General features: G+C 38.6%; 1 protein-coding gene across 2 annotated transcripts in view; it reads left to right on the forward strand.

The window, feature by feature from the left end:
- pbrm1 (polybromo 1) overlaps positions 1-24,183 on the forward strand; it is a 47,555-nt gene that overhangs the window by 869 nt on the left and 22,503 nt on the right. For both annotated transcript variants that reach the window (XM_079844686.1, XM_079844685.1), the window contains exons 2-18: positions 2,044-2,189; positions 5,729-5,826; positions 6,818-6,965; positions 8,042-8,188; positions 8,284-8,394; positions 8,477-8,545; positions 8,633-8,731; positions 8,883-8,968; positions 10,177-10,268; positions 10,373-10,589; positions 10,663-10,804; positions 15,126-15,220; positions 15,392-15,671; positions 17,604-17,709; positions 20,663-21,302; positions 21,401-21,612; positions 22,843-23,028. In XM_079844686.1, the coding sequence (XP_079700812.1) occupies positions 2,052-2,189; positions 5,729-5,826; positions 6,818-6,965; positions 8,042-8,188; positions 8,284-8,394; positions 8,477-8,545; positions 8,633-8,731; positions 8,883-8,968; positions 10,177-10,268; positions 10,373-10,589; positions 10,663-10,804; positions 15,126-15,220; positions 15,392-15,671; positions 17,604-17,709; positions 20,663-21,302; positions 21,401-21,612; positions 22,843-23,028 (2,866 nt within the window). In that variant the 5' untranslated portion in view covers positions 2,044-2,051. The remainder of the gene's footprint in view (positions 1-2,043; positions 2,190-5,728; positions 5,827-6,817; positions 6,966-8,041; positions 8,189-8,283; positions 8,395-8,476; positions 8,546-8,632; positions 8,732-8,882; positions 8,969-10,176; positions 10,269-10,372; positions 10,590-10,662; positions 10,805-15,125; positions 15,221-15,391; positions 15,672-17,603; positions 17,710-20,662; positions 21,303-21,400; positions 21,613-22,842; positions 23,029-24,183) is intronic.

Genomic DNA, 24,183 nt, shown 5'->3' on the forward strand with positions numbered 1-24,183 from the left:
TATTTTAAATGACAAAATTAAGATCAAAAAGTCTGGCTGTGCTTTAATACATGTTTGTATCCTTTAAGCACATCCCTGTTGCCATTAAGCTCACATCATGTTTTTTGGGGGGAAATTCTTGTTTATTTTAAACAACATTTTTAAAGAATAATTTCATAAAGATTAACTTGAAGTGACAGCCATCAGTTAATATTTAAAGTCTGTGTATGTGTATGAAGTATTACAAATATGTTCAATGTGGATGAGCTTAAAGGAGCACACTGAGCTTTACTGGAACAGCAAACCGTTTTTAATGAATAAATATTATTACCAGTTAGGACAATTTTGCTAAAAAAAAAAATTATCTAGGTCATGTATTAAGTCCATACAATTTTATTATGAACAGCTATTATTGAAATGAAATTATACTTGATGTCCCACTGAAGCTGTGATTTTCATAGTAGTGCACCCTTTAAACACACTTTACATAAGTTTACAGCAGTGTAAAACCACAGAAAATCAATAAACTGTATGTAATGTATTTAAAAGTACAAGCCTGCAATGCCTGTGAAGTAATATATTAGTGTAGCATACAATCTTATTCAGCTAGTAAGCTAACAATGTTCCGTAGCATCTGTGCTAAGTTGCTAAAGCTATCTTTTGGATCCAACTGTAATTATTTCCCATGTTCCAGGTTATACTATGCAAAAGTATAAACATTAATCTCTTAATTTTGCAGTAAGAAGTTATACTTATGGAAAATAAAGGTTTAAACATCTAAAAAAAAAATATTTACATTTGCGGGGCTACTCTTCTGATGAAAGTTTTCAGACAGCTTTCAAAATGGCAGACAAACAGTGTGAATACATGAATACACATATCTCATTGTGAAATGGTCTAATTAGCTTGAAATTACAGGAGGTATATAGTAACAAACACATCAATTGGTTAAGACATCAAGTAGGATGATACTTTATTTATTTTTTTATAATCTGAGCTCAAAGATAGTAGTGTGCTTAATGGGTCCTTGAATAGGTACGTTTACCCTACATAAGAAATTATAAATATATGTGTGTGTGTGTGTGTATATATACAGTATATACACACACACATAAATATATATAATATAGTGATATATACACATAGACTTTTATGTTAGATGTGATTAATCACAGTTTTCGATTTTACAGCCCTACTGGTAATACATACACTAATTTGAAAGTAATACCGATTTTCCAAAGTCCCGATTGCCCTTGGTAAGCATTTTCCACATAGGCTACTGTATATGTTCAATGATTTAGATTAATGTAAATACTATTTAATTATAATTTACATTACAATATTTATAAGCAGTGTTAGAAGCTTTCAGAATCTTTCTCCGATTTTGGTGGTGACCCTCACTAGTTACAATTTTCTTTTACCAATAATAATTGTAGTAACAATTTTTTAAACTATGGCTACCATTTTTATAAACACAACACTGGTAAATGTATGTCTAAAAATAATTCCCTTAGTAAATGGTACTAACTAGTATTACTGTATTGTGGGATTACTGTTAATTCACGACAAAGCCAATTACAATACTGTATGTGTATTTTTAATAAATACGTTATTACATTTGATTTGAAAATGTTGGTTTACTGACCATTTACCATGATAAGCATAGTTTCCACCAGAATACCAGTCACTACAATTATTTTTACTATTATGAAATATTTCTAAATTGACATTTGGTCTCATTTCTAACAGAGTTTTCAGAATCTTTTTGATATTTGATAACAGCGTTGGTAGAGAGCAAATCACCACAATTGTATCTTATTGTTAGTAGCTGTAGTGACTGGTGTTTTGGTGGAATCAGTGGTTTGTAAGAGCAGCTCTTAATCACATAACTCTGTTAGTGCCCTGGTATTAGATTACTAGTATTACTGTGCAACAACTTTACTTCGACAGCAATTTATAAAATATATTTAAGGATCTCAGTTTGATCTAAAATAAGCTTCTCAGTTTGATCTAAAATAAGCTTAAATTTGATTGAATATTAACTGACTTGTATCTTTTTTCCAGCTTTTACAATGGGCTCAAAGCGACGGAGAGCCACGTCTCCATCCAGCAGTGTGAGCGGAGGAGATTTTGAGGACAGCCAGACCCCATCCCTACCTTCAACCAGTCGGAAGAGGAGAAGAACCACAAACATCCCCACGGTTGACCCTGTGAGTTCAATACACTTCATGTCTTTAATAGTGTTGTCACGATACTGGAATTTCCAACTTTGATATGATACCTTGAAAAGTATCGATATTCGAAACTGCCATATATACACCAATCAGGCATAACATTATGACAGGTATAGTGAATAACACTGATTATCTCTTCATTACTGCACCTGTTAGTGGGTGGGATATATTCGGCAGCAAGTGAACATTTTGTCCTCAAAGTTGATGTGTTAGAAGCAGGAAAAACGGACAAGCATAAGGATTTGAGTGAGTTTGACAAGGGCCAAATTGTGATGGCTAGACGACTGGGTCAGAGCATCTCCAAAACTGCAGCTTGTGTGGGGTGTTCCTGGTCTGCAGTGGTCAGTATCTATCAAAAGTGGTCCAAGGAAGGAAAAGCGGTGAACCGGCGACAGGGTCATGGGCGGCCAAGGCTCATTGATGCACGTGGGGAGCGAAGGCTGGCCCGTGTGGTCCGATCAAACAGACGAGCTACTGGAGCTCAAATTGCTGAAAAAGTTAATGCTGGTTCTAGTTGAAAGGTGTCAGAATACACAGTGCATTGCAGTTTGTTGCGTATGGGGCGGCATAGCCGCAGACCAGTCAGGGTGCCCATGCTGACCCTGTCCACAGCCGAAAGCGCCAACAGTGGCACGTGAGCATCAGAACTGGACCACGGAGCAATGGAAGAAGGCGGCCTGGTCTGATGAATCACATTTTCTATTACATCACATGGATGGCCGGGTGCGTGTGTCGCTTACCTTGGGAATACATGGTACCAGGATGCACTATGGGAAGAAGGCAAGCCGGCGGGTGCAGTGTGATGCTTTGGGCAATGTTCTGCTGGGAAACCTTGATCCTGCCATCAATGTGGATGTTACTTTGACACGTACCACCTACCTAAGCATTGTTGCAGACCATGTACACCCTTTCATGGAAACGGTATTCCCTGGGGGCTGTGGCTCTTTCAGCAGATAATGCGCCGCCACAAAGCAAAAATTGTTCAGGAATGGTTTGAGGAGCACAACAGCGAGTTTGAGGTGTTGACTTGGCCTCTAAATTCCACAGATCTCAATCCAATCGAGCATCTTTGGGATGTGCTGAACAAACAAGTCCGATCCATGGAGGCCCCACCTCGCAACTTACAGGACTTAAAGGATCTGCTGCTAACATCTTGGTGCCAGATACCACAGCACACCTTTAGGGGTCTAGTGGAGTCCATGCCTCGACGGGTCAGGGCTGTTTTGGCAGCGAAAGGGGGACCAACCAAATATTAGGAAGGTGGACATAATGTTATGCCTGGTCAGTGTATATACCTCCATACAGATAATTTGTTTTTTATTTTAATTTGGGTAATTTGGTTGCAATAGCTTACACACAGAACAGGGAGGCTTTGTTTGAATCGTTGAACTACATTTACAAAAAATAAGAACAAAAAAACAAATTGCAAATGAAAGCACAAATAAATACATTCAAATAAATGAAATAAACGTGGCTTTACGTTTTTCAGGTGGGTCTAACAGTAGTATTTAGATAAGAAATACTACAGAAATTAAAGTAATCAAATGTGAAGACTATACAGAAATACAGATTAATACTTACAATTAAAGTTACAAAAGTTATTCAGTCAAGATGTGCGAGTGATTTTCTCTGTGTTTTGTTCAACATGACAGACAGCAGCAGGTTTGTTAGGCTGCTGTCACTTTAAGGGCCCTATCATACACCCGGCGCAATGCGACGCCAGGCAAGTGTGTTTTGCTAGTTTCAGTCCGACGCAGTTATCCTTTTCATGCCCAGCACCACGTTGTTTAAATAGCAAATGCCCTCGCGCCCATCTGTTCGCCCATGGGTGTGCTGGTCTGAAAACCAGGTGTGTTCTGGCGCATTGTTGGTGTGTTGCTATTTTGAGGAACTGAAAACGACTGCGCCATTGACCAACAAAAACCTGGTCTAAAGTCAACAGCGCAGTATTTTTGTGTTATTTAAAGGGCGTGTTAGTAATATGCACCTAAAGGCGGGTGCAGAACACACGTACACTCTGATTATTACACACACAGGGACGCAGCAGCGCACAAACATTTTTAAATGTTCAAAAATAAAAGGATTCCTCTCTGGCGAAGCGTTCAGTCTTTCCGCTCATAAATTCCTCCATGTAAATGTAAACGGACGTGCGTCTGACGTCAATGTCTTTGACAAGAATGAATGAACGGACGCATATCGTTGCCACTATTGATCATTGAGCATTGCTTGACTATTTTTTATTCGTTACGTTTAAAGGTGGACATTTCAAGCTTTATATACACATATTTCTCATGTTTTTGAGATGAGTAGCCTGCTGAGTTTCGGTTTATTTGAGACGCGCTCCAGTTCATGTACAAAGCATGTGATCGCTCCCGCGATTATTGTCTGCTATAGACTATTTGCTTCTTATTTATTAAATCCAGGCAATTATCTGATTAAACGTTGATTACAATTAAGATACAATTTATACAATACGAAATTCACATTAAAGAAGGCTTTCTAAGCAAAATCATTCAAAATTTCGTTCAAAATCATTTCTGACCTTCTGTCTTCTGACATATTGCGCATCTTTTCACTTTTCATAATCAATGTAGCCTAGATTGAATTTAAAAATAACATTATAATATTTAAACATAAACAGGAACTTCCTTTAAATGGTCTGAACCATACAGAAAATGCTTTCACACTAGAAACGAAACGAACCTTTGTTCAGTTTGATCCGGACCGAGACTACCTCTTTTCGTCGGACCAAATTTCGTCTTTTTGGTCCGGACCGTGGTACGGGGGAGGTTTCACACCTGTAATTTTGATTCGGACCAAACTGAAAAATCCGAAAATCCGGACCAAACAAGGTAGGTGTGAAAACGCCCTTAGTGTACCTGCGCCATGCACTTCAATAGAGTTTATGCACGGATCCAATATACTGTTAAACAACATGCGTTTTTGCTCAACTATTGATGTTCCAAAACTGACATAATTTTGTATATATTTTATCATTTAAGTGCATTAAACCACAAAAAAATAAGTAAATATGGTACTCGCAAGCTGTTTGAGATGCGGCTTTATGAGAGCATCACTTATATAGATCAGTGGTTTGCGCACTTTTGGTGTGAGGGCGAAACCTGTGGGAATGACTAAAATTACGAGCAATTCAAGCACTATTTAACCAGAGCGAATGGGACGAGTGAGTGACAGGGGGCGTGTGTGTGTCAATTCACCGTCAGAGAGAAAAGAGTGTCAGTTTGGTATCGGCGTATCAATACTGCAGAAAAGGAGTAATGAAACCCTTTCAGGGATTTCAGTAGTTACATATCGAATTATCTATATTTTTGACTACGCTAGTCTTTAATGTCTCTGACATCATTAACTGCATATTAACATCGCTCATTCACAGCTGTCACGTTTTATGTTTTAATTGCTCTTCTGATACAGATCTCACAGAAGTGACTTCACAAACTGCTTTAGGAATATTGCAGATGCGGTGTGTCATTGTGCCCCATCTTTTTTTCTTACAGATTGCTGTGTGTCATGAGTTGTACAACACTATCAGAGACTATAAGGATGATCAGGGCAGGATGCTGTGTGAACTCTTCATCAGAGCACCAAAGAGAAGGTCCGTCACACATGAGAGATCTAACCAGTTATGCAGTTTTAATGTCATTTGCTGAATATCTAAAACCTGGGGCCAGATTTATTAACAGCTTGTGCCAGCGCAAACCCTCTTTTGGCGTTAAAAAGATTTACTAAAGACATGCAGTGATAAATTAGCTCTTAAAAGGTGTGGACAGGGTTATTTTTGCGGCTGACCTTATTGCATATGTATTTGTAGGAGTTTCCCTTTCAGGCGCAAAATGTATGGGAGGAGAGTATTTAAATGAATCATGCACGGTGATTTATTAAAGGTCCCATGATGTGGATTTTTTAATTAATTTTATAATGTTTTCTGAGGTGTACTTGTATTGTTAGTATGATTTTTACATCACAAAATGTCATAATTTAGAAATAAAAGGCATTTTTCTATCCTGATTTTAGCCCTCTGGCTTGAATGCTCTGTTTGAAGGGGCGTGTCTGCTCTGAGACTTCAGTGTAAACGCCCACTAATGTGATTGGCTTACATCTGTAATTCATTTCTGTAGTTACATTTATAATTACACTGTTGACACTTCCCTTACACCTAACCCTACCCTTAAACTTACCCACACCACCACACCTGTCCCTAACTTTACCCGTTTCCCACCTCAATAGAAGCAAAAGTGTTTTGCAATACAATATGAACACAATAAGTACATTGCACTTATATTTTGATGTAAGTACATAGAAGTTAAGGCCACCTAATATAAAACCAAAACTTTTACAATTTTTTTTTACTATTACAGCTGTTGAGATGAACGAATCGTGAAAGTGTTGATTATAGCATTATTTTTAGATCTTTTCCCATCACATGAAATGCTGCAGTGATGAGCATTGAGTAGACAGATCCACTGTCCACTGCACTTTTATGGAATTGCACTCTCACGCTAATTTGCCCTGTTTAGTAAATCTGGCCCTAAAACTTAAACTGTTTCAACATCACAATAGATAAGACATGCAATGCGTCCCTACAGGAACCAGCCGGATTACTATGATGTGGTGTCCCAGCCCATTGACATGATGAAGATCCAGCAGAAGCTGAAGATGGAGGAGTATGATGACGTTGAACAGCTCACAGCCGACTTTCAGCTCTTATTCAACAATGCCAAGACATACTACAAAGTGCGTATTTATCTTACACTATTGGTCACAAGTCTCTCATGCTTCCCGAGGCTGCATCAATAAAGTAAAAACAGTAATTTTGTAAAATATTATTACAACTTAAAATAACTGTTTTAATATATTTTAAAATGTAATCCAGTATTCAGTGTGTCACATGCTGATTTGCCCGCTTAAATGCATGTCGCCCACTATTCGCTGTTTTCCTGAGGCAACCGGGGAGCAGTGCTCCTGGGTGCGAGGGCCCTTTCATCGCTGCTTGCATCTTTAATTATTATTGTTGTTGAAAACAGTGCTGCTTCATATTTTTGTGGAAACTGTGATATTTTTTTTTTAAATTCTTTGTTGAATAGAAAATGCAAAAGAACATATAAGAAATATAAACCTTTTGTAAAATTATACATGTATTTACTGTCACTTTTGATCAATTTAATGCATCCCTTTCTGAATAAAAATATCTCACTTAGCCCAACCTTACCAGTTTCCACAAAAATAATGATAATATGAAACATTGATAATTATATTTAAAAAAAAATATTATTCAGCAGCATATCATCATATTAGAATGATTTCTGAAGGATCATGTGACACTAAAGACTGGAGAAATGATGCTGGAAATTCAGCTTTGCATCACACAAATAAATTGTAATAATATTTAATATTATAATATTATTTTAAATTGTAATAATTGTTCTGTATTGTTGTCCAAATAAATGCAGAATTGGTGAGTGTAAGAATGTTCAAAAACATTTCATCTAAATCATTCTAAAATATTGAGTGGTTGAATATATATATATATATATATATATATATATATATATATATATATATATATATATATATATATATATATATATATATATATATATATATATATATATATATATATATATATATATATATATATATATTGTTTCAATTATTGTGTCATGAATAGGTTTGAGAATATGAGATTGAAATATTGATGTTCCTTGTATTATTGCTTTAGATCTACCAAATTGTTCAAATAAGAAATTCCCAAATTCAAAAAAATAAATAAATCAAAATCAAAATACACTGAAACCTCTTTTCCTGTGCAGCCAGAAACTCCGGAATTCAGAGCGGCTTGTAAACTGTGGGATCTGTACATTCGCACCAAAAATGAGTTTGTGCAGCGAGGGGACTATGATGAAGATGATGATGATGACGACACTCAGGAAAACCCTGGAGGGGCCACAGAGGAGGAGGTCAGGGGCCACAGATCTTGACTGTCACCAGAGATGATTTGGGCCTAGCCACATGTGTGCAGACTAATTAATTCTGGTTTGTTTTGTTTGTGCAGTCCATCTCAAGCCTTAAGGAAGTTCTTGGGCAGCTTCTGGATGCTGCGCTGACTTACACAGAACATGGGCGTCTCATTAGTGAACTTTTCCAGAGACTTCCCTCTAAAGTGGTAGTTGTCTCCGATTCATTTGAGTACATACACAAACATATCATATTATTATTTATTTAAACATTTAAACATTCTTTTTCAGCAATATCCAGATTATTATGCTATTATTAAAGAACCAATAGATCTGAAGACCATTGCGCACCGAATTCAGGTATCTTATTATTATGATCACATTCTATTACAGCGTATCATTATTTATTATCGATTCGCACTGAAGTCTGTGTCTTTTTTCCCCTAGATGTGCTACTATAAAAGTGTAAACCATATGGCTAAAGACATTGACTTGTTAGTCAAAAATGCCAAAACCTACAACGAGCCCGGATCACAAGTGTTTAAAGTAATGTGTCAACTAAAATTCTCTTTATATTTGCATACAACTTATGTAATATCTTGGATTTGCACTGATTAGCATGTTGTCATTTTCGAATACATGTATAATGCCATAAATGTATATTCAGTACATAAAATGTAAATTCATGAATTTCCAGGATGCAAACACCATCAAAAAGATCTTTGCACAGAGAAAACTAGAGCTTGAACACGCCGAACCTGTTAAAAGTAGCATCAGGATCAGGTACGTTATATTATGGATTACATATTATCATAACATACTTTATTAGTAAGTTATTTTAGCTTAAGTAAATAGAATAGGTTAATTGGTAACACTACAATAAGGTTTTTAATAGGTAACTACATTAGTTTACATGAACTAATAATGAACTGCACTTCTACAGCATTTCACTGTAAAAAAATAAATAGTTGAGCTAACTTAAAATAATAAGGCAAATTATCGCATTCAACTTTTTAAGTTAAAGGAACACGCCGACTTTTAGGGATTTTAGCTTATTCACCGTATCCCCCAGAGTTAGAGAAGTCCATACATACCATTCTCATCTCTGTGCGTGCCATAACTCTGTCTGACGCATCCACCGCTAGCCTAGCTTAGCACAAAGACTGGAGGTAAACGGCTCCAGCTAGCCTACTGCTCAATAAGAGACAAAATAACGCCAACATTTTCCTCTTTACATGTTGTGATGTGTATAGTTACATCGTGTACTAAGACCAACGGAAAATGAAAAGTTGCGATTTTCTAGACCGATATGGCTAGGAACTATACTCACGATTTATTCAAGCTCAAATGTATTTATTTTTTACAGTGTATTAATCTTTGTTAATGTTAATTTTAAAAAATTTACTCATACATTATTAAAATCTAAAATTGTATTTGTTCACATTAATTAATGCACTGTGAACTGTCATGAACAAACAATGAACAGCTGGATTTTTATTAACTGACGTTAACAAATACAGTAACAAATGTATTGCTCAATATTAGTTAATGTTAGTTAATACATAATGAAACCTTATTGTAAAGTGTTACTGAATTATTATTGAATTGTATGAGATATGTTAGTTTTCAGCATCAGGATGAGGTAAATTATGGATCACATTCTACCACACCAGACTTATAGTAAGATTTGATAGTTAATATAATAATAAATTGTACCAGATATACCAGTTTTACAATATGCAGCATTTTTTTTACTTTTGGAAATATAATATTTGCATTGTGTCCACATAATTTTAAAATAGTAAAAATTATATAAAAGTACCAAAAAGTATCATTTTTCCCCTCATTTTTTTAAAGGTATGTAACATGGTGTACCCACAGTACTGTGTGGGTTTTAACACAATTAATCATTTTTTTTCTACAAACAAAAGCATTTATATTCTGTGAAGTATGACTTATTGTATTGTTTTTGCACTGGTGTTTGTGAACAGGAACAGAAGGTTTGCACAAGGAGACAGACTGTCCTCCATCACCACTGCTCTACAGTACGGCTCAGAGAGTGAAGAGGATGCCATACTAACTGGTACTACTGTTGAACACATCAATATATTAAGTTATTGTGTTTGTATTAATATCTCATAGTTGTCATATATACACTAATCAGATGAATGTTTCCATGTTCTTAAGGCTCTGTGCATTACGATGAAGGCGAGTCAGAGGCTGAGAGCCTCCACTCCAGCATGGACATGTGCAACCCCATCTTCCAGATGTACGAGGCAGTGCGGGGCGGCAGAAACAACCAGGGACAGCTCCTAGCCGAGCCCTTCTTTCAGCTACCCTCCAGGAAAGACTACCCCGACTACTTCCATCAAATCAGCCATCCAATCTCCCTCCAGCAGATAAGGTGCAGTAGGACAGCATCGCTGCATGTGCTTCAGTTTTGAACGGATGATGACAGGTATGTTATCTCTCCTCAGGAGTAAGATGAAGAACAATGAGTATGAAAGTGTGGAACAGATAGATACAGACCTCAACCTGATGTTTGAGAACGCGAAGCGCTACAACGCTCCCAACTCTCAACTCTACAAGCGCGTGCTAAAGTTACAGCATATATTGCAGGTAATATAATGTGAATCCATTCCACTCAGTGACATGTTATAAATTACTTGACCTGCACATGGCATGCAGAATAAAAACATAGATATTGTAGCAATGAATTAATTCAATTCAATTCAAATTTATTTGTATAGCGCTTTTCACAATACACATTGTTTCAAAGCAGCTTTACAGAAAGTGCATTTCATAGATGTACAGTAAAAATGTTAGAAAGACAATGTTAAAGAATAATCGAAAAAGTTAATCAATCGTGTATTAATTTAGGCCATAACAACGCTGGCGTTGAGTCGTCTCTTCACGGGCGTGGAGTCGTCTCATCACAGGTGTTGGGGCATCTGAAGTCTCCATGAGAGGCTGGATACAAACTGGAGCTGATGAACTATTTACCTCGGGACTAGTGTCCCGAGATAACAACAGAAAAGCAGATGGGAAATGATTAGCGTAGCTGCTGTTCAGAATATTATATTAATGCTTTTGATCCGATTTAACTGTAGTATAAAAAGATAATTATAATGTGAATGCTTGGCTGAAGAGATGCGTCTTTAATCTAGTTTTAAACTGGGACAGCGAGTCTGAACCTCGAACAATATCAGGAAGACTATTCCAGAGTTTAGGAGCTAAATGTGAAAATGCCCTCCCTCCTTTAGTGGACTTAGATATCCTAGGAATGACCAGAAGCCTAGAGTTTAGTGATCTTAAAGAGCGCGATGGATTGTAGGGCGATAGAAGATCCGTTAGATACACTGGAGCTAAACCATTTAGGGCCTTATAGGTCAGTAGCAATACTTTGTAATTGATACGGAACTTCACAGGTAACCAGTGTAGAGATGATAAAATTGGTGTTATATGATCATATTTTCTTGACCTAGTAAGAACTCTAGCAGCTGCGTTTTGGACTAACTGTAGTTTGTTTATTGAGGATGCAGGACAACCAGCTAATAAAGCATTACAGTAATCTAATCTCGAGGTCATGAATGCATGAACTAACTTTTCTGCATCAGAAATAGATAGCATGTTACGTAGCTTAGCAATGTTTCTAAGGTGGAAAAATGCCGTTCTTGTAACATATGAAATATGATTTTCGAATGTCAGGTTGCGGTCTAATATAACACCCAGGTCTTTTACTGTAGTGGATAAAGTGACAGGACATCCTTCCAAGGTAAAATTGTATTGCGAGAGGTTTTGTGGGCAGTTTTTTGGACCAATAAGTAACACCTCCGTTTTATCTGAATTTAATAGCAGAAAATTACACGTCATCCAGTATTTAATATCTTCAACACACGCTGTCAGTTTAGATAATTTAGCGTTTTCATCCGGTCGTGATGAAATATATAATTGAGTGTCATCAGCAAAACAGTGGAAATTAATTCCATGTTTTCTTATAATATTACCAAGTGGCAGCATATATATTGAGAATTGCAGAGGGCCTAGCACGGATCCTTGCGGCACCCCATAGTCTACTGACGTCATCTTTGATTTTTCCCCATTTAGACAGACAAAATGGTAGCGGTCTGATAAGTACGATCTAAACCAGTTTAATGCCTGTCCCTGAACACCAGTATAATTTTGAAGTCGATCTAAGAGTAGTTTATGATCTATAGTATCAAACGCAGCACTAAGATCGAGTAGAACTAGTATTGAGATACAGCCTTGGTCAGAAGCTAGAAGTAAATCATTTGTGATTTTAACGAGTGCAGTTTCTGTGCTATGAATTAAAGGGATAGTTCACCCAAAAATTATTAATTCCTCACCCTCATGTCGTTCCAAACCCGTAAGACCTTCGTTCAGCTTCAGAACACAAATGAAGATATTTTTGATGAAACTTCACTTTCTGAAAAGATCACTTTCACTTCCGTCCTCATGAAGTTTGTCAATTAAATGCGTTTAAAGGCTTGCCAGTTTGAACATTCAAGCGATTTTACACCGTTCAAGAAATATGGCAAACATCTCCGTTCAGTGCTCGTGAGCTTTTTTCTGTGACACAGAGAGCCGCGTCGTGTCTCTGACAGCGCGCGTGCCCTGAAGCCAGATCACTTTCACTTGCGTCCTCACAAAGCTTTGTCGATTGTATGTGTTTTAAGGCTGACTGTTTGAGCATTGAAGCGATATTAGACCATTGGATGTGTGTCATTATGTTGAACTAATGCCTGATATATTGTGACACACGAACACTCTTATAGACAGTAGCTCGCACATCCCATGAAGATCACGCTTGCAGAGAGGAGCGCAGAAACTCATTGTCAATGCTGTCCTGTGTTTCATTACTAAAGTAGCTTAGAAACTCAACCGTTATAGCATAGATTTGTCAGCCTTTGAAGAAACTACAAACCACAGCTTAATAATTAATGGAGATGGTATGACTAATTCACACACACACACACACATGTTGGGTGTGCTATCCTTCTGGGGACTCGCCATAGGCGTAATGGTTTTTATACCGTACATACTGTATATTCTATCCCCCTACACTGCCCCTAAACCTACCCATCACAGGAGACATTCTGCATTTTTACATTTTCATAAAAACTCATTCTGAATGATTTATAAGCTTTTGTGCCCATGGGGACCTCAATTTAGGTCCCCACGGTGACACGAGTCCCCATGAGTCTGTCTACAGTCAGGTTGAAGTCCCCACCAGGCTAGAAAAACATTTGCACACACACACACACACAATCACTCTCTCATTAATGCATTCAGATAAATGTAATGTAGGCCTACTGTGCTAATTTATCTGTATCTGATGTACAACAAACAGAAATCTGTAAGAAATGTTACGACCCATAGACAATAACAGCTGAAAGTGAGATGTTTCCTTCAATATTTTAAAATCACAAAGAAATGCACAAAAATATCCCATCTTTAATAGTTTGACATATTTACTTACAGTACAAACCTTATCAGTGAACTATGAGGGCAAAAAAAGGAAAGCCCAAAAAAAAAAAGTGCACAATAATCGTTCATTAATTGTAATCAAGTAAAATGTTCAATTAATCGAGATTTTGATTTTAGGTCAAATCATTCCAGCCCTACCAGGAGACTAGATGAGGGAAATTAAACCATGCATATGAGTTGACATTCTCTTGATGTGTGTAATAATCGTGATTGTCAGTTTAAGCATTATCATGTAGCCCTAAAACAAACTACAGTTCCAGAGAGAAAATCCAGAACCGTTCACATGCAGTTCCATCCAGAAAGAGTCTAAACGCTTTTTGTCTTTACTTTATGTTTGGGTTTACGTTAGGGCTGTCAATCGATTCAAATTTTTAATCGCGATTAATCGCACACTTATCGTAAAATTAAGTATACGCCATTTATCTCATTAAACACATTCATTTTGTCATCATTTGCTATATCCAGCAAAGTAAACAATCAGAAAACTGTGTTTTCTGCAAGCTTCAAGGATCATTGGAGACTCCAAAAGGACACCAAATAACCAAATATAAGGAGTCCATATAATTATATGATATAATACATTTATACACACCTAAGCACCTATGAAAAAAAAACATCACAGAAAAAAAGTTACAGAATTCACAGTGTATAGTATGTGCACAGAGCAACAACAACGGGATTGTTTTCATTTTAGACAAGTCAACCTGCAATACCGAGCAGGAACACACGGAGACCCCCAAAAAACTCCTAAATCAACCGCTTTGACTGCATAAACCCACGATTACTAAACACAACAACGTACACATGACAAATCAAACATTATCCTTCGCGAATGTACTGAAATGTGTCTGTACATGAATGCAGCGTGCGATCAGTGACCGAGAGCGGGCACACACACATTTTGTTCTTTGTGCATCAATATACCAGACTCCAACGTGTGTACTGTACATCACCAAAATTGTGCTCTTCAGAAACAATCAGATCAAAAATACGACAGAGCTCGTGTTTTAAAGCAAAGCACACACTGGAATGAATAATTCACTAAAAACGTGATGTGAGTCTATTTTCTCTGATGTGATCAGCCTGGCCTTCTTTTCATTAGCACTGTTTTGGACTGTTTGAATGAATTCAATTACTGGATCACTGAACACTTTCCCAGAGTTGAAAGGCTTAAAATGGCCTAATCACATCAGAGAAGCAGAATTGGGTTAAAGAGTTAGATGGACATTTCCTCCTCCCAGGGTTACAGGTGCTGTAGATGCTCAGTGTGATTGTGATAAACTCCAGTCTTCTAACATCATCTAACTGTGTGACAAAAATTACGTTAATGACGCAGGTTCACATACTTCTGTCATTTATCTGCATTAATAGTGTTAAATTATTTTAAGGATGCGTTAAGTTGTTAGCGGTGACAGTTTACGTGTGTCTTCAGATGAAGAGGAAGGAACTGATGAGAAGAGTTGATGAAGATGGCGACAGTATGCTCTCATCCACTCTTTCTGATGGCGGCAGCATCAAGCGCAAAAGGTACATTTACAGCATTAGTAAACCACTGGTAGTACAAGTTTGCCACTAATGACACTATACGGTTGAGTACATAGTGTATAGTGAGTCATTTGGGACGCAACTATAGTCTTAAACATTCATGCTTTGCAAGGGTGGCAGTTGTTTTAGGCCTTAACGCATCACCTCTTGCAGCCATAAGAAGAACACAAAGAAAAACCGCATGAAGGCTCTGTACGCTGCTGTGGCAGAGACTCGGGAGATGGGCACAGGACGGAGACTCTGCGACCTCTTCATGGTCAAGCCCTCAAAAAAAGACTACCCAGACTACTACAAGATTATACTGGAACCAATGGACCTGAGGACCATAGACCACAACATCCGCTCCGACAGATACCCCAGTGAGGACTCCATGATGGAGGACATGAAGCTGATGTTCCGTAATGCACGTCACTACAATGAAGAAGGCTCACAAGTGAGTTTAAGGAGCACTAATAAGCTTGGAAAGACCGTATAGAGCAGGGGTGCCCAATCCTGTTCCTGGAGATCTGATCAAACCCTGATCAAACCAGAACCTGAACCAGCTAAATGAGATCTTCAGGAGCAGTTGATAATTACAGACAGATGTGTTTACATTCACATGCTGACCACTTGATGTTGCCACGACATAACAAGAGCATTTCGTTTTTTTGTGTCAATTTTGGCAAAAACAGAATAAAAACAACATAAAATCGCTTTGAAATCAGCAGACTAAAAGCAACAAACAAAGGTATTATGCCGCGTTCCAGGCAACCCGTAACCCATGTTTTTCCAACCTTCTACCTGTGAAAGTGCACCGGAATGGTAGTCAAACCCGTGACCTCTTACTAGATCGATGTACTCCCAGTTACGAGCTCTGACGTCACATAGCCCGCGAAACAACAATGGCAGCCCCTACAGATGTGGTGTTACATTTCCAAATATACAAATAATGTAAAATCAAAAGTATAACAGCTTCTCTTGTCTTATGCACCGTTTTTTCTCCTCCGTTCCCCTTCTCCCCGTACAGTCCGCCATGATTTGTTTACATCTAGCTATGACAATTCCTTGCACTCAGGCAGTTTGGCGTGACTTTGCTTGGCTACAAAGTCGTGAGGCGTGGTTTGAAGTTGTGACTGACGGGCTCAAAAACCTGCCTGGAACGCAGCATTTTCTTAGCTATTTCTAGTTTATTACATAAACTTAAGGGGTTAAGTTTACCCAAAAATGAAAATTACCCTATGATTTATTCACTCTCAAGACATCCTAGGTGTATATGACTTTCTTCTATCAGATGAATACAGTTGGAGATATATAAAAAATGGTCTGGCTAATCCACGCTTTATAATAGCAGTGAATAGAGGATGATATTTTGAAGCCCAAAAAAAGTGGATCCATCCATCATAAGATATATATCCACACGGCTCCGGGGGGTTGATAAAGTCCTTCTGAAGCAAAGGTCATGTGTTTGTGAGAGAAAAATATCCATATTTAAACCTTTGAAAGTTTAAATAACTAGCTTCCGGCAGGCGGTCTACGCAAGTCGACTTACGGCAAAAGAGTAACCCCTGACGTGATGTAGGGGTAGCGAAAGCTTTGACGCCTCAACAAGTTCAAACAAATAGGGCTGGGCAACAAACTCAAGCTCCTTTTCTCTTTAATAAATCTTGTTTTAAACTTCTAATTCATGACCGGTGTTTTGTTTTGCTCTATCCTCGTCAATGCGTCAGGTCAAGGGTTGCTCTTTCGCCGTAATCAATCAAAGTGTACGGCCATCTGCCAGAAGTTTTAAATATGGATATTTTTCTTACATAAATGCATCGCTTCGCTTCAAAAGCTTGGAAGAACCAGGACATTTATATAGTCCTCATATAACTCAACTGTATTCATCTGAAAGAAGAATGTCATATACACCTAGGATGGCTTGAGGGTGAGTAAATTATGGGTAATTTAATTTTTATTTTTGGGTGAACTAACCCTTTAATGTCTTATGGTAAAGTTTTTTTTTTACATTTATGCTTATTGGAAGCAGGACTTGCCAACATCTTGGAAGTGACGTCAAATGACGCGTCTTGCTGAGGTTGGGGTTGATCGATGTACCCCTAATTCACAGGTCGCATGTCTGACTTTGAGTGGCATTCCAGACATTATTTCCAAGAACGAGGTGGGAAAAATCCAATTTCCGTGCTGTCTGGAACAGCAGAATATCTCTAAGAACAGGATTGGGCACCCCTGGTATAGAGTAAATGAGCATGAAAATTAGCTTTCTGGAGAAATGTAATTGTCGTATTATAATATACGATATACATATATATATATAATATACAGTATTATAAATACTTAATGGTCTGCCGTTTCATGACTAGTTTGTTATTTGGTTTGACTTTAGGTTTACAATGACGCCAACATTCTGGAGAAGATATTAAGAGAAAAACGAAGGGAACTCGGACCACCGCCGGATGACGAGGATATCGTTTCACCCAAGCTGAAAATTAGTATGTTTAGAAAGATTTTTCCCCCAAATTGTGCCGCCCTACTTTGGGGTTTGTTGTCCAGTTTTAAACTTGCAAACATGTTTGTCAGACACTCTTTGCTGGACAGTTTTTAATCAATTCTACCACAACAAATCAGAAAATGCAGTATAATCCTATTTAAATGGGAAGTGTATTATTTTTCAACCACTTGGAATTGTAATCAAGGAACTTTGAGCCGTACCATGGATGCAGCGGCGCATTGATATTACGCAGCGCCTGAAAATAGGCTAACTTCCGTCAACATAACCAACGTGACAACCTGCTTGCACAGGGAGTGTGCTGGGGACTATTTTCAGGCGCTGCGTAATATCATTGCTCCTCTGCACCCGTGGTACGGCTCAAAGTTTCTTGATTACTAAGCAGGAATGAGAGAATAGTTCCTAGCCATATCGGTCTTGAAAATCACAACTTTTCATTTTCCGTCGGTCTTAGTACACGATGTTACTATACACATCACAACATGTAAAGAGGAAAATGTTGGCGTTATTTTGTCACTTATTGAGCAGTAGGCTAGCTGGAGCCGTTTACCTCCAGTCTTTGTGCTAAGCTAGGCTAGCGGTGGATGCGTCAGACAGAGTTATGGCACGCACGGAGATGAGAATGGTATGTATTGATCTAACTCTGGGGGATACGGTGAATAAGCTAAAGTCCCAGAAAGTCAGCGTGTTCCTTTAATAGATGTGATGTTCTCAGCAGTTCGGGTGGAGGTTGGCAGCTCATTCCACCAGAGAGGAACAGAGAGAGTTTTTTTGGAGAGTGACTTTTTGCCTCGTTGTGAGGGAACAACAAGACGTTGCTTATTCAGTAACCTGAGCTGGCGGGAGGGAGCAAACATTTGTAGTAGTGGGTTGAGGTAGGGGGGAGCTGTTCCAGCGTTAGAACTTTTAACTTGATTCTGGCCAAAACTGGGAGCCAGTGTAGTGTGATCAGGAGGGGTGTGATGTGGTTTCTCTTCTTGAAGACTAGGCGAGCTGCCACATTCTGGATCATCTGCAGAGGCTTAGTCGTGCTAGCCAATGGCTGCGTCCGAAATCGCATACTCTCTTGAGTAGGTACCTATTTTGAATAAGTCATTACTTCACCTCCGCTAAAAAAGTATGTTCTATATGCGTGTATTACATTCGCTATAGAGACAGAGCGACACTCGTCATAATCTGAAAACCACGCCCACCAGGGGGGGAAACAATCCAACCCTCTCCATTGACTTTGTATTGCGTGAAGCGGCCTCCTTGTCATTTCGGACTTATAACAAAAAACTGAACAATGTCTAAAAGCTGCTATGTGACTGGATGTACAGCAAACAAACTAAAAAACCCAGAACTACGTTTTTATAAGCTGTCGATCTAAAAAAACGAGTGATGCCAGCCAAACTTAGCTCCGCCCACAACATTTGAGGTCGGGAAGTTCGGTCTGGACATGATCTGTTGTGGAGCAACTATGCTCGAACAGAAGCTGTTCGGACCAATTAAATTGTCAGGGCGGGCTTTATACGATGATGGACAGATGATCAACAGTAATGTAATCATCCACGTCACCAAAGAGCGCTTGGGTTGAAGTTGTTCTAATCCTAAACGGAGAACTTGTTCGTATACATTCACCTTTACTATTTCTCGCAGAAATGATGATCGTGTTGGTAAGTACTCTGTGTATACTTAAATTTGTTTTTACAACACCGGCAAAGATCGTAAAGATTCTACTTCTTCCAGCGTGCGTGCAGACAGGGTTGCCACTTCAACCCGCGGACATGGAAAAACAGCCCGCGGAAAAGCACGGACTTGGCAACACTGTGTGCAGTTGAGTTCTGTTGACATTTGACAACTAACTTTTATGCGTCTGATTGGTTGTAGGTCTATCCAATTGAGGTCTTTTCTGGTTCGGTTGAAAACCGCCCCATAATCACAGCCCAACGGAGCAGCATCAGACTCATATTCTGACTAGAATTGAGTATGACGACGTCAGGCTAACACAAAAGTGGATACAGGCGATTGAGACAGAGTGCAACATTTCATATTATTCTTAGATTCTTACTGGAGGGGAACATAATTGGCAACAGGATATGCTAAAATATAATATATAAAACTGACATTTGGATATTTGACTTGCCAGTGACAAAATGTTTACTGCACACATAGACATACTGAGTGTCAAGATCCCAAAATTAACCCATTCTTCCTGCTGAAGCTTTATGTCTTATTGTCTGTATCCACGTTTGTCTCCTTAAACGCTCGTCTTTTTGGGTCGACAGCTTATAAAAAAGTAGTTCTGGGTTTTTTAGATTGTTTGCTGTACTCCCAGTCATAAAGCAGCTTTAGACATTTGTTCTGTTTTTTGTTCTGGCCGCTTTACGCAATACAAAGTCAATGGAGAGGGTTGGATTGTCCCCCACCCAATGTGGGCGTGGCCTTGTCTCTATGTTGTCATTATCATGTGACTTACCAGTGTGGGGCTTCACTGGCATTCACAAATCCTCTCCCGTGGCCTCATGGGATAGTAAAGTTTTCATCGTATACACACTTCAGAATCTCGTCAGAAGTAGTAGGTCATCCGTGTACTTTTTGCCTACTCTTTTATGAGTACTGTGAATTCGAACATTCTTCTTTTGTCACATGCTCTTTTTCGCCTACTATATAGTAGGGATGTATGCGATTTCGGATGCAGCCAATATCCTGCTTTTTATAGGTAGTTCCACCCCAAACTCATGCCATTGTTTGAATTGGACCACTCAAACAAATTGTGAAAGAGCCTCAGAGCCACAATATTTATTACTGTCAACCTTCAAATATTTGTAGTTGTTGTAGTTTGGTCAAAGTATTTTAACATTAAAAAAAACTTTAAACTCTTATTTTTGGAGTTCTGGATTTCTCCAATCCTCTTAGGAGAAGCTGTGACTGACCATGTGCCACTGTCTTTCCAGGGAAGAGTGGCATCTCTCCTAAAAAGTCCAAGTACCTGACCCCTCTGCAACAGAAACTCAATGAGCTCTATGAAGCAGTGAAGAACTACACCGACAAGCGCGGACGGCGCCTCAGCACAATCTTCCTCCGTCTTCCATCCCGCTCTGAGCTTCCAGACTACTATGTTGCCATCAAGAAACCCATAGACATGGAGAAGGTCAAGAGCCACATGCTGGCCAACAAGTACCAGGATGTTGATGCTCTGGTGGAAGACTTAGTCTTGATGTTCAACAATGCTTGCACCTACAACGAACCTGAATCGCTGATCTACAAAGATGCATTGGTGCTTCACAAAGTGCTTTTAGAGACCAGGAGAGACTTGGAGGGAGGCGACGACACTCATGTCCCAGATGTTGCACGGCTCATCCAGGAGCTCGTTCGCAATCTTTTCGTCTCAGTGCTTGGCCACCAGGACGACGAGGGGCGTTGCTATAGTGACTCACTGGCGGAGATTCCAGCTGTCGATCCCAACAATTCCGATAAGACTCCACTGAACTTTGAGATCATCAGAGCTAAGGTGGATAAGGGCCGTTATAAGAGACTAGATGTGTTCCAGGACCATATGTTTGAAGTTTTGGAGAAAGCCAGACGTCTACACAGGTGATGCTCTTCATGTACTCCTTCTGTCTAGGGGCTTTTGTACCTGGGGAGATAAAGAGTTGGTTTGCACGATACCAAATGTTTAAATTGTGTTGTAGGACGGACTCTGAGATCTTTGAGGACTCTGTGGAGCTCCAGCAGTTCTTCATCCGGATCAGAGATGAGCTGTGTAAGAACGGAGAGATTCTGCTGACGCCCGCCCTCAGTTACACCACTAAACACCTGCACAGCGATGTGGAGAAGGAGAAGAAAGAGAAGCTGCCTAAAGAATATGAGGAGGATAAGCTCAAGAGAGAAGAAGAGAAAAAAGGTACTGTGTTTATGTATTCAAAAATACATAATAGAATGCAATTCATACATACAATCACTTGAACATACCTCTTCTGTGATAAACTGTGATAAAATGTTTTTAATTTCTGATTTCAAGTTATATATATATCACTTAATTAAAAAAAAAAATACTTGAATTTCTTGGGGTAATTTTTTTCTCATTTATTATTATTTTATATATTAATCAAAACAAGGTCATGTGGTTCAAAAACACCCTCATGTCATGACTATGGCGAGGTCAATAATAAAATATGAGAGGAAAAAAATGACCCCAAGAAATTGTAATCATAACTTTAAAATCAGAAAAATGTATTATGAATTAATATTTCATGTTTAGAAAAAATACATAAAAAATAAGAATTTTACATTTCTGAAATCAAATTTAAAAAAACTTAATCAAGTGAAATCCTTAAATTCAAGTGAAATATTTATGAATTAATATTTCATGATATTTTTAAGGAAATTATTTAAAAAGGGTATTTTTTTATAATGATGTGTACATGCACATTCATTAAGATAAATATGTAATACTTTTACACACCACATTTTCAGTCACTTTGATCAAATTTAAACTTGTGTTTAAAATGCTTTTCAAAACCATATGACCTACATAAAAAAGAGTACATTTCTAAGAAATAAATATCCAAATAAAACGGATTTAAACCACAAACTAAAATCAAACCGGATAAATATTTAGCCTTTATCAACCATCACAATTTTGGTAGTGACTACTTTATTCCTTACACACAAAACAATCATGTAGGGGAACTCCTGTGTGTGTGCGCTTGAGGCGGCGGCGCAAACGAGCAGAGGAAACATAAAATATACTCCGTCATTTTGGTCATACAGATAATAAGAGTAGGACAATGTTCAAAACTGCAAAGTGTTTACTCACACTGTCCATCTGTAAAATAAAGAAAACAAGATGCGCTTTCTGTCGTCTGGGTATCTTTTCCGTGAACTTATTCGAGGAGCGCTGCGCTCACAATAATGACCCAAACTCAGCACAGTTTTTTTCTTTCTTTTTGTTAATCTGTTAATTATTTAAGTCAAATATATTTCACAAATTTATTCCTTTTATATAGGCCTATAGATTGATTTTATGAGATACATTTTTTTTTTTAAATCTTCCTGGCGACCCATTTTTTAAGTCTTGAGACCACTGGTGTAGATGGCTTGATGTTATTAATCTTTTCACATTGTTCTGCAGAGGCTGAGAAGAGTGAGGACACAGCAGGTGGCGGATGGCAGGGAGTCCTTCAGCGCAACTACAGCCAGGACTGCAGCTTCAAGGACAACATGTACCATGTGGGAGACTATGTTTATGTAGAGCCCACAGAACCAAACCTGCAGCCGCACATCGTCTGCATAGAGCGCCTCTGGCAGGACGATGCAGGTATTACATTCATAAATCATTAAATAGATGCTGTCAACATATATATATATATATATATATATATATATATATATATATATATATATATATATATATATATATATATATATATATATATATATATATATATATATATCAGGCATAACATTATGACAGGTGAAGTGAATAACACTGATTGTCTCTTCATCACGGCTCCTGTTAGTGGGTGGGATATATTAGGCAGCAAGTGAACATTTTGTCCTCAAAGTTGATGTGTTAGAAGCAGGAAAAATGGGCAAGCGTAAGGATTTGAGCGAGTTGACAAGGGCCAGATTGTGATGGCTAGACGACTGGGTCAGAGCATCTCCAAAACTGCAGCTCTTGTGGGGTGTTCCTGGTCTGCAGTGGTCAGTGTCTATCAAAAGTGCTCCAAGGAAGGAACAGTGGTGAACCAACGACAGACCAGTCAGGGAGCCCGTGCTGACCCCTGCCCACAGCCAACAGTGGCACGTGAGCATCAGAACTGGACCACAGAGCAATGGAAGAAGGTGGTCTGGTCTGATGAATTACGTTTTCTTTTACATCACGTGGATGGCCGGGTGTGTGTGCGTCGCTTACCTGGGGAACACATGGCACCAGGATGCACTATGGGAAGAAGGCAAGCTGGCGGAGACAGTGATGCTTTGGGCAATGTTCTGCTGGGAAACCTTGGGTCCTGCCATCCCTGTGGATGTTACTTTGACGCACCTACCTAAGCATTGTTGCAGACCATGTACACCCTCATGGAAACGGTATTCCCTGGTGGCTGTGGCTCTTTCAGCAGATAATGCACCGCCACAAAGCAAAAATGGTTCAGGAATGGTTTGAGGAGCACAACAGCGAGTTTGAGGTGTTGACTTGGCCTCCAAATTCCACAGATCTCAATCCAATCGAGCATCTGTGGGATGTGCTGAACAAACAAGTCCGATCCATGGATGCAAAACCTCGCAACTTACAGGACTTAAAGGATCTGCTGCTAAAATCTTGGTGCCAGATACCACAGCACACCTTCAGGGGTCTAGTGGAGTCCATGCCTCGACGGGTCAGGGCTGTTTTGGCAGCAAAAGGGGACCAACACAATATTAGGACATAATGTTATGCCTGATTGGTGCATGTGAGTTATGCATATAACTAAGT

Source organism: Gobio gobio, assembly GCF_949357685.1.
Source record: "Gobio gobio genome assembly, chromosome: 19".
NCBI lineage: Eukaryota > Metazoa > Chordata > Actinopteri > Cypriniformes > Gobionidae > Gobio > Gobio gobio.